Raw genomic sequence first — 15,189 nt, forward strand, 5'->3', positions numbered from 1 at the left:
AGGAGAAGATCTTGTGGGTGGACCTCTTTCTAACAGAAGGGAGGAAAGAATGTGCTTTCTCTGGGATGTTAGAGCACACAGATCTGCTGAACAGAAATCTCTAGAGATGGATAAGAAAGAGGGATAATGGACTGAGTTCCCAGGTCCTACATAAGTAAGTTAAATACCTGTTTACTCCTTTCCCAATCGCTCTGATTCCAGCACTCTGTGGTTGATCAGCACTAAGGCATATGCTGAGAGCACATGCAGGGTGTGAACAGAGCCATGGGTTCAAGTGTGTACATCACTGTCATCTGTGCAGCAGGAAGGAAGGAAACTGGGCAGAAGACACAGCCAAAGTGTGTGTCTTTACATGCAGAGAGAGAGAGAGAGAGAGAGAGAGAGAGAGAGAGAGAGAGAGAGAGAGAGAGAGAAGTGAAAGACACATTGTTTCCATTCCTCATCCACAGGAGAAGAATTTGGCCGCAACTCTCTGGCAGGCTAATACAACGCTTGGGAACACAAACTCTGCAGTGCTGTTGTGTGTGTACACAAACAGCAGCTTTCTGATGCTCTAGTAATAAATAAAGGCTCTTGCAGTAGCAACATGATCCTAACATAGAGGATGGAAGAATGATGCTTTTTGTAATTGAGACCATGGGGAATGAAGTTGGATCATAGAAACCATTGGGACTGGATCCCAGAACCTCCCTGAGTACCAAAGCCTCCAGATGCTCAAGACTGTTTGACACAATGACACGATGTTTGCCTAGAACTTGTATGTGTCCTCCTACACACTTCCAACCACAGCTTCCTAATAGTACCTAATTTAATGTAAATGCTATAGAACTCTGTTACATTGCACGTCTGAGGGAATTGTGATCAGGGAGCCTCAGCCCTGCTCGGTACAGGTGGAATCTTTATGAGGAGTTCTGATGTGTGTGCAGCTGCACCCGCAGAGGCACATCCCTTGGCTATAGAGCTGGCTTCACAAACAAATCTCTGCAAACCCAACAAGCTCTAATGAGCTGGGCTTAGGCCATAGGATCAGAAAACTGTGTTGACACAGATGTGACAGCTGGTTAGAGGTGGTGGCAAGCTCCAGGGAGCAAGAGCAAGCAAGGATCTGGGTTCCAGAACATTCCTGAAGGTCAAGCTTTTGAAGGTGCTGTGGGGCCAGTCATTCAATGTCTTCATTAAAAACAAACACAACACATACACACACACACACACACACACACACACACACACACACACCTTGCATATTACTGTTCTCTACCATGTTTAGGTTTGAGAATGTAGTTAATGGGATAATTAAAAGATTGCAGACATCCTCAATAGACTGCTTTCAGGATGACTCTTAACAATTCCATCTTAGGATGGGAAGAGAGAACTGGAGGATGGTACCCCAGCTTGAATCGCTTTGCTTTGCTTTCTGTCAGTGTGGTTTAATGAGATTCACCGTAAAGGAAAGAAATATATTCTCAAGTTGTAGTGTTTTCAGGTGACAGCCAGGTTATATCCTGGGACAATGTCATAGGATTATTAGAATGGGACCCACAGGCATGGCCTGGCTAGTGTTTCCAGGTGACAGCCAGGCTGGATCCTAGGACAGTGATATTAGACTATTAGAATGGGACTCAAAGGCATGGCCTGGCTAGTGTTTCCAGGTGACAGCCAGGCTGGATCCTAGGACAGTGATATTAGACTATTAGAATGGGACCCACAGGCATGGCCTGGCTAGTGTTTCCAGGTGACAGCCAGGCTGGATCCTAGGACAGTGATATTAGATTATTAGAATGGGACCCACAGGCATGGCCTGGCTAGTGTTTCCAGGTGACAGCCGGGCTGGATCCTAGGACAGTGATATTAGACTATTAGAATGGGACCCACAGGCATGGCCTGGCTAGTGTTTCCAGGTGACAGCCAGGCTGGATCCTAGGACAGTGATATTAGACTATCAGAATGGGACTCACAGGCATGGCCTGGCTTGGGCAGCTGTTTTTGTCTCCTGCCCTCTTAACTGCTTTCATGGCAGCTCGCCAGCACCCCAGGGCTGGGTCTGCTCCAGTGCTCCAGAGAGTCTTGGGGTTTTTCCCTTCCTGCTCTCTCCTGACAGCCAGCTCCAGCTCCCTTTGATGACCTTGGTTTCCCTCTCACCCTGGTTTATAACACCTCCTCCTCCATGGAGGAGTTCCCACAAAATTCAGGTCCAGGGGGCTCCTCCCACCATTCCTGAACCCAATCAACCTGACTCTGCACCTCTTCACTCTATCTTTTTAAAAAATCTACCATTTCCTGAGAAAGAAGCCCTACTCCTTGTATAATAATTTGCCTTCCCACTAAAATGAAAAATACACATCCCTCCTGGTTTTGTTTGCAGTGCAGTCCCAACACTGAGTATGAGCCATGTTACGCAAAGTGAAATAAACATTTCTAAATGCTGAGTGAATGAACCCTTCTATTTACCCAGTGATGTATAACGACTTCATAGCCACGAGACATGTAGCACACTCCACCCATGGTTCCTGCCTGCTTGCTGGAGTACCTGTTTTACAGTGTCTGCACGTGGTACAAATTCATCTCTGATATTTTAAATACAATCAAAGCCACTTCCCATTATCCCAGGGCATATTCTGCACGCTGCTGGAAGTTTCTGGTACATTCCTATCATTGCCTCTGCTCCTGCATTAACTGTTTGTGATAGCCATTGTGTATGCCTTTGCTCTCAAAGGCCATTCAAAGGAAAGCATGATTCTGTGTTGCTTTTTACCTGGCAGATGGAACCAGTGTGTTGTGAGCAAGGCAGACAAGACATATCTTCTACATGTGTCAACTTTCCTTTGATTTAAGAGCAAACATAGCTTAAAACCTGAAGAGGCTGAAGCCAGATCTCAGCCCACAGCAGTAAAGTCAGTGGCTGAAGAGGGGCCAAGGCCTTAAAGCATTTTAGTAACAAGGCTCTTAGCTTATAGATACAAGCCCAGAGAGCTACTGGTTCCTACTATAGGTTTTCAGAACACACTGATATCTTCAGAATGAAGGAGACAAGCTTAGCACAAGGGGCAAACCAAACATGGCTTCAACATGGTGAAAGCCACAGTCTCAGGTGATCCTCAGTTCTGTTCAATGCTGTCCTGAGTGTTATAACCTGGTTTGGGAGAATCAGTCATGTCATGAAGCTCAGTGCATGGCATAAGCTAGAATTTGTAAGCCTCAGCCTCCAGCAATGTATCATGGGTTTCCTCATGATACTATATGGCTCTAGAAGTGTGGATTTTTGCAGAGAGGATGATTAGGGACTTACAAGCTTGATAGCAAAGCTTCTAAAAATGACAATTAGGACATCAGTTTCTCTACCCTTTGAGGGGATTTATGAATAGTTTCAATTATGAAGAAACAAGACTATCTAATTAATAAGCTAGATGCACATTAAGAAACTTCTTTGCAGTAATTAATTTCCATCTATTATCAATGCAAATATGAATAACTAAGCAGAACAAAATCTCTAGATTAGCCAGAACCATCATTCTTCTCTATGTGTTTAGGAGACGAATGTTAGCTTTGAGGTCGGACATGTCCACGGCAGCTTTCTTGGACTATCTATCTTCCAGTACCTGAAACAAAGACTCTGATCTCTACTTTATGAGTTGGGACCTTGAAAGGTTGCTGCAGATAACACACGTGAGGTTATTTCTCTCCCCCAAATGGGACACTGCTCAGCATATCAAGTTAATCAACTTTCTCTCTTCCATGTTATATAAAGTTCAAAGGATTAAATTCACCTGAAATTTCTAACAATTTCTACAGTTAAACCAAGACTAAGATGTGTTGGTTTGAGCTGACACACACCTGACAGTAAAGGGCATCTCAATATCCCAATTAAAAGTTCACTACATCTACTGCTTAGGTGTGTGATTGAGAAGCCCTCCCCTTTTATTTGTGAGTGGCATGGATATTGTCAGTATTGACAACAGCCACACATTTCAAGGGCTGCTGAACACTCACTCGTTCCTGGCCGAGCGTCGGAGACATCCACTAGGGGCCCGGTGGCCTGAGACACCGATTGGTAATGCACCGTGTGAGTCACTGTCAGCGACTTCTGTTTGGCTGCCTCCCCGAAGTCAGCATCTGTCAACAGGACTGTGGAGCGGTCATCTGCAAGAGGGGCACACAGAAAAGCCAAAGTGTGTTTAACAAAGATGAGAACAAATGATAGTCTAAATACACACACACACACACACACACACACACACACACACACACACACACAGGCTCGGCTTCTTGTGAAAACAACGTCACTCGGTGTAGCTGACCACTTGGGGTTCATGTGTTTTTCCAAAGTTTGCCAGACATACTGTATGTTGTCAGTGTTCCCAGTGATAGGGTTGCCCTGCGAGACATGCTTTTTCAGCTGCTGGAACACACTGTGGAACTAGACCTTGCAGTCTCCACACTAGGGTTGGCTGTCACACTGACCGAGGTCAGTGTTTGGAGAAGGGGGAAGAGGACTATCTTAAAGAACTTGATGGTTCCTCTCCTATTCTGCTGCTACTTCTGACCTTTAATCTTTAGCACATGCTTTGACTGATTGCAAGAATGTCTCTTTTATAAGTCCCTCAGGAAACAGGCTCTGGGAAGCTGGGGAGGCAAGAGCCAGGGCCTTGGGGTCCCAAGGGGAACAGCTGTGTGAGATGCAGTGCCATTGTCTGAGGACTGTCATTATCTTTCTCGTTTTCTTTAGAGTTCTTTGATACAAAGGGAGACTTTGGTTGGGAAGTATAGGGTTTCTGTACATTTTCAGAGACTGTGAGTCAGGCTAATGTTCTGATTATCAGTCAGCCAGGACCTGCTACAGCATGTCTGAAAGGATGAGGGGGGGGGGTTACTGATGCTATGTTCATAAACAACACAGCGAGGCTTCTGTGCCCAAAAATGGCTTTGAACAGAGAGAACCTTACAAAACCCAGTTGCTCAGGCTCTGGCAGGGGAGGAAAGGCCTCTTGAAGTTAGAATCAGATTTCTTGGCAGAGAACTGGAGAGGAGGCTGCCAAGCTGTCTCTGAGTGTCCCAGCGGGTGGCACGGCACAGGTTGGTATTGAAGATGAGTGCCAGAGCTGGGCTTGGAGGCTTGGCTCTGAAGTTGTCATTCAAACCCTCATAAAAAGTGGGATTTTTCACAGAGATGGAGTCTTGCAATCACAGCTGAAACCAGAGGACCCCCTATCTACACTGGTTTGTCCTTCACAATGCAGCTGCATTGTGGATTCTGGTAGGTAGTTAGGTTTTTAAGATGAGATTCACGGCTGGGTTATAAACCTGTCCTGGGAAATGTCAGGTACCTCCTCACTGATTGCACGGTTGGCCATTCATTCTGTGCAGAAATGAATGGTGGTCTAATGTTGGATCCTTATAACCAAAGCCTGGAGTGTTTCCTAGTAATTAGAAAACGACATTGACCCACTAGTTTGGAATTACAGGAGACAAATGATGGTCGGTGACAGATGATGCCGGGCAGATTGTGATGGATCTCTGGCTGCGGGTCATGGTGACATACAGCGATGACTGGCAAGCCATCTGGTATTCAGCCAGCAACAAAGAGCCCGTGGAAGCCATGCACCACGGACAGGCTCCATCTTGCTGTAACAGGCATTTGAAGGATTATGAAGGGTCTGAGGAGGGATACTTACAAATGTCCTCTAAACTCCTCACTGTTAAATAACCACTGTGACCTGCCAAGCTTCCTAGACTCCTCGCAAAGTACACGGCCAAAGGTGATTTTAATTTTAATGCCCTGTCTTTGGAGATCAGTGAGAGAGGTATTATGCAAGTCCCAGAAGCGAAAACATAGACATCCAGACATAAAGCATGGCCTTTGGTTTGCACTGAGAAAAACTAACACACCCTACTGCACTTGAGAGAAAGCGGGGCTTCCTACTTGACATGGACCTAAGAATTAATGGGAGTCATGTGACTGAGGGCCTGGCTGAACTTGGTCATAGTTTTGTTAACCGAGGCTATGCCTGGACTGAATGCTAATGTAGGGAGGGCAGACTGGGCCATGGTGTTTCAAAGTCATCAGCTCAAGGTACCTTTCAAGACGGTGGGACAAGGAAAGGGCAAAGGTGACAGAGGAGACTTTCCTTCTACCTGACCTCTTTCAGCCTTCCTGATAGGAGGTGTTCAGGGATCATACTGGGAGGCAGGCAGTATATCTAGGCCATGGGGAAAGGGCTGCATTTGTTTTGGAAGGGTCCCCTGGCACTCACTCCATGGAAGCCCTTTTCCCTTTGGTCAGTTATGAAAACCTTTCCACATCTCATAGAAGAGCAGTCTCTTTCCTGTGAGCCAATAGACAATTAAAGGAGTAACATGGAATGGGCTAAGAGACCACGGGATTTAGAGAGCTCTTGATAAATGTTAGGGGCTGCCGTGGTTGTTACCAATCACAGGAAGATGGCAGGTCAAGGTGCTGGGTTTGTGGAGGAGAGGCCACAGTGCCTGTCATTTTTCATGGCTTCTCTTAAGACTGAGAAATTTGGGGACAGGAGAGCTTGTGTGGTGGAGATCTGCCTGTTTCTGTCAGCCCAGGATGTTATGTGATGCTGGGAATAGGGAGACAGCCTGCATGGAAGCATTTATTTGTTTAAGTCTTAATCAAATCTTGAAGGTTTATTTAATGAAGGCTGACCTTGTCAGGGTTGGCAAGGAGAGCACAGAGGACTTCTAAGATGAAGCTTTACGAGGCTGGCCTGAGGAGCTCACTGTGCTCTGTGCTGTAAAGTTTTCATCATCGGAGGGACAACGGTTTCTCTAGTAAGCAGGGTTGGGGAAGTCTTGTGGTGTACTGACTGGGGCTTATTATTCTCCTCAGCTTCTCTACTCATGGGGCATGCAAACTATTCCCCTGTCAAGAGCTTCCCCCACCTGAAGTTCAGGATGAGGAAGCATGGTGGCCTCTCATCCTGCAGCAGCCATTCCTTAGAATGTAAGTGTCAGGGCACCTTACCTATGGTCTCCATTGTGTCTCTCTCTTCAATCAACAGCTGAGCCCTGGGTATATCAATGTGCATTCTCAGAGTCTGTTGCTGTTTGCTTAAGGTATCTGAAGTCCGTGTGTTCTTGCTGAGAATAAGAGAGAGCATGTGTTAGCCAACCCTGTTCAACATGACGTTTTACAAAGGCACGTCACTCTATGTCAACCTGGTTTATTGTTTAATTATGAAAGCAGCTTGAAGAGACAAGAGGACAACGGACATGACAGAAAATGCCTTTCCTTCAATCAAGAGATTCATATGTATTAAGATTAAATTTCAGCAGATAAAGAAGATTCAGAACATATATACTTCTAATAGGTGGAATCAATAATGATCAATCTAGAAAAAATTCCCATTTCTTGGGTAAGGATGAGAATAACCCTTAACAAGAGACATTCAGACAATGACGTGTATAGTTATACATTATCTACCTATCTATCTATCTATCTATCTATCTATCTATCTATCATCTATCTATCTATAGTGACGATAGCAGAGGAGGGCACTGTGAACAGCTGGGCACTGTAAGGTGGCTTCACTAACAGATCTGTATTGATATCTAGTATCTTGTTCATCTTCCAATGACAAGACACAGGCCTTGTTAGCGACTCCAACATCACTTTGGTTTTCCTAGCTGAGCACTATTTTGAAATAGAGAGAGAGAAAAAAAAAACTCAATTACTAAAATAATTTTATCTCAAAATTTGTGTAGCAGAAAATTACTCTGAGAGTGAATTCTCAAGTAATGGAGGTAGGTGGTAGAACCGCCTGGGGTCATCACAGCTGGTTACAGCCAGCAGCTCCGAGTTAAACCTTCATGTTGAACAGCCAACAGAGGCCTTAATTAGCAATCCACTTAGGGGTGGTTCAGTCTTTCATACAGATGTGCTAGATGTTTAAATGTTTTCTGAAGCACCCCTAGCAAGTGGAAAGCATTGGGATACCTCTTCTTCATTGACGCTGTTGATGGTAGGCCCAAGTCCAGGGGCAGAGTCTTCAATATATCTACAGGGTGATTTCTAGAATCAGGCTCACCTTATGGTTGCTTAACTCTCCCTCCTTCTTTCTTCCCTCCCTTTTAATGTCTGTCTGTTCATCTGTTTATCTTTTATGCCTGTGCATGTGGAGACCCTCTGGGTCCTCTAGGTTAACATTGGGTGTCTTCCTCAGTAGCTCCTTATCGTATCTTTTTGAGAAAGAGGTCTGGTTGAAGCCAGAGCTAGCTGTTTATGCTAGCCTAGTTACCCAGGAGGTATCCAGTGACTCTGAACCAGGTATACCTGACTTTTTATACGGGTGCTTGGGATTTGAACTCAGGTCCCAATGCTTGTATGGCAGGCTCTTTACCCACTGAAGAGCATCTGAGATCCCTGGGGACTGTGTGCTGCCTACCATGTGCTTCTACCCTCTGAATTTCCACAGAAATACACGGCCAGCCTCTACCCTGTGAATATCCGAAAGACCCATTTAGAAGCCACAGAGGACTCAAACACATCCTTGTACCAAAAGTAGAAATCCAAGAGCCGTTCCTTCTCAGGAATAGTTATTAGGAAGCAGCTGGTCTGACACACTATGAGCACCAGGAACAGGTTACACTCAACTGACAATGAAGGATCCCTGTCTCAGGGACATAGGCAACAAGCTAAGTAACCACTGTGAAGACTCTGCTGGCATGGGATGATGACACTGTATGACAAGGACAGTGAGGAAGTGAGGGCTGGTGGGAGAATCCCGTATCTCCAGAGAAGATGCTGCCAGGTCCCACAGTGGAAAGGCAAGCAAATGGCTTGGTGAACCTTGAGACCCAGGCCCTCACCAGTGAGGCCTCTGTGTGTACTTCCTGTTCCCTTTGGAGAGAGTGAATCCCCTGGTCCTCCTGTACTTCCTGTTCCCTTTGGAGAGGGCATAACCCCTGCCCCCCTCCCCCCGCAATGTCCTCGTGATGCCTGCTTAGCAGCCATCTTTTCAGTAGGCCAGGCTGGCCCTGCGGGGGAATCCCTCCTGTCCTAGCCCCATTCTCTACTTAATTTAGTTTTCTTGGCACCATCTCCAGCATATGTTTAATCAAGTCAATTAAACATGTGTAATTGGCTTATCTTATTCATTATCTGTCTCTCCCACTGGATTCACATCTCCACAGGGATAGACTCATCTGCTCTGGTCCTTACACGTTCCCAGAACAGGTGGCCCAAGGAGGTACTTAATAAATATTAAATGTGTCGTGTTATCTTGTGTGACAGGACATGAACTTAGTAACCTTAGTCCCAAAGACTTGGTCATGGTTGATAACCTTCCGGGTCTAAAGGGCTAAGCTCCAACTAGGGTGTTTCATGATATTAATATTTATGGCCATGCTTGGTTTTCTATTGTTTAACATATAAAGAATGATCCTCAGAACCTATCAGCATTGGTCATTATAGACATAGGAAACCTTTAAACAATGTAACTAGAAGAAGCTTATTTGCATCCTAGAGGATTCTAATGTTTTGTTTGTTTGTTTGTTTTGGTTTTTTGTTTGTTTGTTTTGTTTTTACTGTGGAAACAAAATGATGATATAAGTTTACATAGCAGAAGACTAAGCTGAACAGTTTAGCTATCAAAATATGACCTCTGATCAGCCATTTCACATTTTGCTATTTGATTAAAACAGCAGTGGCAGGGAAAGTGGACAGAGCTTTATAAGACACCATCTTCTCCTGTCATCCAGTGAGTTTGTAATCACTATGATTCTTTAAGGTCTTCACATTTCCTTAAATCCATATGGGTATGTATGTGTCTAAGTGTCTATTCATGTATGAGTGTGTACACATGTGTATCTGTCTGTATCTACGAGAGTGTGTGTAAATGTGTGTCTGTGTAATGAGTGTGTATCTGTGTGTATGATTACATATGTATGAGTGTATGTAAACATGTGTGAATGCATCTATGTATAAGAGCATATGTGGGTATGTATAAGTATGTGTGTCTGAGTATATGAGTGTAGGTTTGTATCTATGAGTGTATATTTGTGCATATGCATGAGTGTATGTGTAAGTTTGTATGTGTATGAGTGTGTATAAGTGTTTGTGCATATATGACTGTGTATGAGTGTGTATAAGTGTGCATATATGACTGTATAGTTTGAGCGTATGCATAAATATCTGTGTTTGAGTGTGTATAAGTGTTTGTGCATATATGACTGTGTATAGTGTGAGTGTATGCATAAATGTCTGTGTATGAGTGTGTATTATGAGTATGCTTATAAGAGTGTCTGTGTGTTTCAGTGAGGATCTGTGTGTGTGTGTGTGTGTGTGTGTGAGAGAGAGAGAGAGAGAGAGAGAGAGAGAGAGAAGAGTGAGTGTTAGGGAGAACTAATGGAGATGTACTTGTCTCAAATATGACCAAATGTCTCTGAGGTATAAAATAACTACAAACAAGATCATACTTGGTTGTGACATCTGGGTGAGCATTTTGAGACTGTATATACAGAGATATGAACGAGAAAAAGTGTAAGCTAATTTCAATGCTGTTTGAGTTTTCTTTTCTCTGGCACTGGCTCTCATACTAATGCTGGTCCTTGGGCAATGACATTAAGTTGGTAGTTCCTCAGAGTGAGGCAGTCTCTCAGTTGGGACACTGGTAAACAAACATGTTCTTTTTCTTTTCTCTCTGTGTGCGTGTGTGTGTTGCATGCATATATGAGTGTGTTTGTGCATGTGTATGTGTTACATACATGCACATGTCTATGTGTGTACACACAGAGGCCAGAGGTTGATGACAGAGTATCTTTTATTTCTCACCTTACTTTTTTGAGACAGTCTCTTTACTGAGCCTGGAACTACCACAGCAGTGAGGCTATCTGGCCAGCAAGGCCCTGGTATCTGATTGCCTCCATCTTTTAGCACCAGGGTTAGAGAGACCTATGGTTTTTTTGTGGGTGCTGAAAATCCAAACTTGGGCCCTGAGGCTTATACAGTAAGCTTGTTACCTGCTGAGCTATTGTCCCAGCACAGGTTTTTGTGTTTTGTGTTTTGCTTTTGTTGTTGTTTTTGTTTTTTGTTTTTCTCTTCTTGCTGAAACAAACAAACAAACAACCCTTTACTTTCAGCATGGTAACTTCACTGTGTCTCCTTCCCAGCAAATTCTACCTATTAGAAGTACTTGAAAATATTTTTCCCAATCACCATTGTTCTTTGGAGGAAAACCAAAATCAGCAATATAAAATGGTAGTGGTTGCTAGTTTTACTGTTTTTAACATCAGTTACTGCCCAACATGATCTTTCAATGCTGCTACCTGTCTATCTGCCTTATCAATGCTTTCTAAGATCTTGCTCTGCGGCTAGTCGGGAAAGGCTATGTAAGCATGCATTCTGGGTCTCAGGAGAGGCAAAACTCAGATCATTCTAACCCAGCAAAAAACATAGTCTATGGTTTCACATCCTTCAAGCATAGGTGTGAGTTATGGATGGGGGAACCTAGAGGACATTGGGACAGATACTAATGGGAAGAAGGGATTGGAAAATCCACATAGCAAAGGGAAAGCATCCCACAATTGCCTGCAGCTTTCCAGGAGGCTGTAAAGGCCCTACTCAGGGCCTGATTGGCAAAATGGCCCTGGAAAGGGGCGGCTGAGGTAGGCAGTGGTCACACCTGTCTGAAGAGACATCAGGCAGAGCTCCAGGCAGCTCTTACCACACACACTGTTGCTTATTTATACAGCAGAGCTTTTTGCAAGAGCAGCCAGAAAATCAAACTGTATGGGAGATTATCTCATTTTAAATGTCAATTAATTCATAGTTTTCAAGCCTGCATTATAAAATTTGTTCTGCTGAGTCAGTTAGTCATTATAAGTCAAGTGGCTTTTGTTTCTTCACCTTCTAGATGCTTTATCATATCCGACAAGTCCAGAGGAGCCTGGATACAACAAATAGGGCTGCAAAGAATGCCTCTTAGTTGCTAAGTGAACAAACGTGGATTTCCAGATGAACATGGCCTTGGGGGATTTTATGCAGATTTGTGTAATCTACTACACAAGTCTGATGTTTTCTGATTAGAACTCCATCCTGAGGTAGATGTTTTGAGGGAACTTGGATTTGTTTGCCTTTCACTCAAGACTCTTGCAGCCATCTGTCCATTGGATAAATTCATTGATGTGTGAAAAGAACTTTAAATTCAACATGGCCCACATGGACCCTGTGCTCTGATAAATAATAGTTCTCAACTTTAACCACCAAAAAAAAAAAAAAAAATCAAAATGTCTATATTCTGCCTCTACTTTCCTATTCTTGGCATAGGACATCAACGTTCTTCTAACTGTCACCCAACATTTCAGAGTTATCCTGGATTTCTGCTACACTAGTACCTTGTCTAGGATACACACAGGTTTAAAATACAGCATCTTCAACAATGCCTCTGAGAAACAATCTTGGCACACCAATGGTACCCGACCTCTTCTTCTGTTGCTAAAGATGCTGGCAGTTTAGAGCATGAACTCCTTGTGAATGACACTGACAGCTTTCCATGTGTAGAGGATGAGGACACAATGTGGAAACATCTACTCCTCATCCTCTTCTTCCAAGCAAGGCAATGTAAAATGGCGGCCCCATGTCCCCTCTGAGGGGTCCTGATGGTTTTCTTATCTTCCAGATGCTTATCTTCTGGTTTCATCTTTTATTTGGTCATTATATTATTAAACTGCTTTAAGTAAGGGTGTTGGGCAAGAGGTAACATGTCATGTGATTAATCCACATGTGTACCTGCTCAGTATCACACTGATGTCATTTTACAGATTTCAGAGGTTAGAGAGCACAGGGGAACATGTTTGAAGTTAAGGGACTGGGAGGTGGGTGATAGGAATGCAGTTTTGGGCCATGGAAAGGAAATCTCCTCTTCACGGCATTGTCTACCCTGAGTATTCTCTCCAGAGGCAGCATATTTGCCTTTGTGGTCTTCCTTGAACTGGGCTAATTCTTTTAGAAGTCTTGGAGGCTGTCTGCCTGAACAGGAGCAAAACTCAAGTTCCTTGTGGCACCCCTGATGCTGCTTCAGTGGTCCCTGCCTCAGTGGTCTTTGCCTCAGTGATACTTGTCTCAGTGGTCCCTGCTTCAGTGGTCCCAGCCTCAGTGGTCCCTGTCTCAGTGGTTTCTGCCTCAGTGGTCCCAGCCTTAGTGGTCCTTGCCTCAGTGGTCCTTGCCTCAGTGGTCCCAGCCTCAGTGGTCCTTGCCTCAGTGGTCCCTGCCTCAGTGGTTCCTGCTTCAGTGGTTCCAGCCTCAGTGGACCCTATCTAAGTTGTCTCTGCCTCCATGGTCCCTGCCTCAGTGGTCCCAGCCTCAGTGGTCCTTGCCTCAGTGCTCCCTTCCTCTGTGGTCCCTGCTTTAGTGGTCAGTGGTTTAGTGGTCCCAGCCTCAGTGGTCTCAGCCTTAGTGGTCCCTGCTTCAGTGGCCCCTGTCTCAATGGTCTCTGCCTCAGTGGTCCCTGCCTTAGTGGTCTCAGCCTCAGTGGTCCTTGCCTCAGTGGTCCCTGCCTCAGTGGTTCCTGCCTCTATGGTTCCTGCTTCAGTGGTTCCAGCCTCAGTGGACCCTATCTCAGTTGTCTCTGCCTCCATGGTCCCTGCCTCAGTGGTCCCTGCTTCAGTGGTCCCTTCCTCTGTGCTCCCTTCCTCTGTGGTCCCTGCTTTAGTGGTCAGTGGTTTAGTGGTCCCAGCCTCAGTGGTCTCAACCTTAGTGGTCCCTGCTTCAGTGGCCCCTGTCTCAATGGTCTCTGCCTTAGTGGTCCCTGCCTTAGTGGTCTCAGCCTCAGTGGTCCTTGCCTCAGTGGCCCCAGCTTCAGAGGCATCCTCCTCCTGCTTGAGTCTAGCCAACAACACAGCCATTCATAGAATATATAAAAATACATGAAAATAGTCATTTGGTGTCTGTAGCCAACCACACATTACATGGATATTTTGGAACATAAATGAAGATTACATATTGAAATGAGAACATGTTACAACCTTCAGATCATCCTTGTCATTAAGAAGTAACCAAAGCAAATTAGAACTGTCTTTAGACACATAATGCCCAGGGAACAATGTCATGTTCTTACCTCATGAGCATTTCAGCTAAACTCTTTGCATCTGGGGAGAGAAAGCTAGAATTAGTATAAGATCAATAACTTGTAATTGACATTTACTTAGAAGAAATCAACTCATTTATGTAGTTATAACCAACCCTCCAGTTACGTGGCAAGCCATTTCAAGTGCAATTGTTTACCAGGGTTACACTAATGACCAGGGGCTTTATGGTTCCTTATTTCTTCTACATGGGACTCTTTTATGGGTTTTATTTATAACAGAAAGATGCATTAGTATCCCACAGCCATAAAATTGCAGACATCTATTAAAGTTTTTATTACAAACTATTTGTTTGTCACTTCTAGAAAACCCAGTTTTATTTTCAACAGTCGGAAAAATTAACATTTTGGGGAAAGTCGTTTATGGAGAACAAACCCACTCTTTCCATTACCCAAGAATGACAAGTGGCTTAGGCCCACACTGGCTCACTTTAGAGCGGTTTTAATGTAGAGCTCTGTGCCCCCAGGTTGGCCACTGAGTTTTACAAGCTTGGATGTTTTATTTTAAACTCAGAAATAAAGCTTTATTGTGCACCCCCTGTTCTCCTGCCGGCCAGGACACTGTTTATGGAGACCTGGTTATCACCCCTGACACAAGGAAACATATCTTAAAATACTGTAGGACAGATCGACTTATTTGGTAACACTATTTAGAAATGCTCGTTTCCCTTGAAATATGATTTATGTTTTTTACACATTCAATCCTGGCAAAACTGAAGTTTCCTTTCCTGGAACACAGAAACCTCTTTTTCCCCCCTTTAATTTCTTTCTTTGCTCTAAGACTTCATGTTAGGGATTCTGCTCAAGGAATAGAACTTTCTGTAAATGAATTTATTTGATGGTGAATTGCTCCATACTGAAGGAATGCATATGCAGGGACCTTTCCACCTCCTTCTCCGAGGCTGTAGTTTGCCTGTTATGTCTCATGGAGACAACCTCAGATCAATTTCCCAACACCTAGAAACCCAATGACCAGAAAGCTTGCTCTAGAAGTCTCCAGGTCATGCCTATTCCCGTTGGCAGCCTCAACATTGTGCACAGATGGGTTCAGTCTAGAAGACAAAACTGGTCTGCTCTATTCCAC

At 44.3% G+C, this 15,189-nt stretch overlaps 1 protein-coding gene across 2 annotated transcripts in view; it reads right to left on the reverse strand.

Annotated features, from left to right (window-relative positions):
- Positions 1 to 15,189, reverse strand: part of Dscam (DS cell adhesion molecule) — a 559,889-nt gene that overhangs the window by 27,085 nt on the left and 517,615 nt on the right. For both annotated transcript variants that reach the window (XM_076943217.1, XM_076943216.1), the window contains exons 28-30: positions 14,079 to 14,109; positions 6,989 to 7,104; positions 3,988 to 4,137 (exon numbers count right to left, since the gene is read on the reverse strand). In XM_076943217.1, coding sequence (XP_076799332.1) covers positions 3,988 to 4,137; positions 6,989 to 7,104; positions 14,079 to 14,109 — 297 coding nt within the window. The remainder of the gene's footprint in view (positions 1 to 3,987; positions 4,138 to 6,988; positions 7,105 to 14,078; positions 14,110 to 15,189) is intronic.

This window comes from Arvicanthis niloticus, chromosome 12, assembly GCF_011762505.2.
Source record: "Arvicanthis niloticus isolate mArvNil1 chromosome 12, mArvNil1.pat.X, whole genome shotgun sequence".
Lineage (NCBI taxonomy): Eukaryota > Metazoa > Chordata > Mammalia > Rodentia > Muridae > Arvicanthis > Arvicanthis niloticus.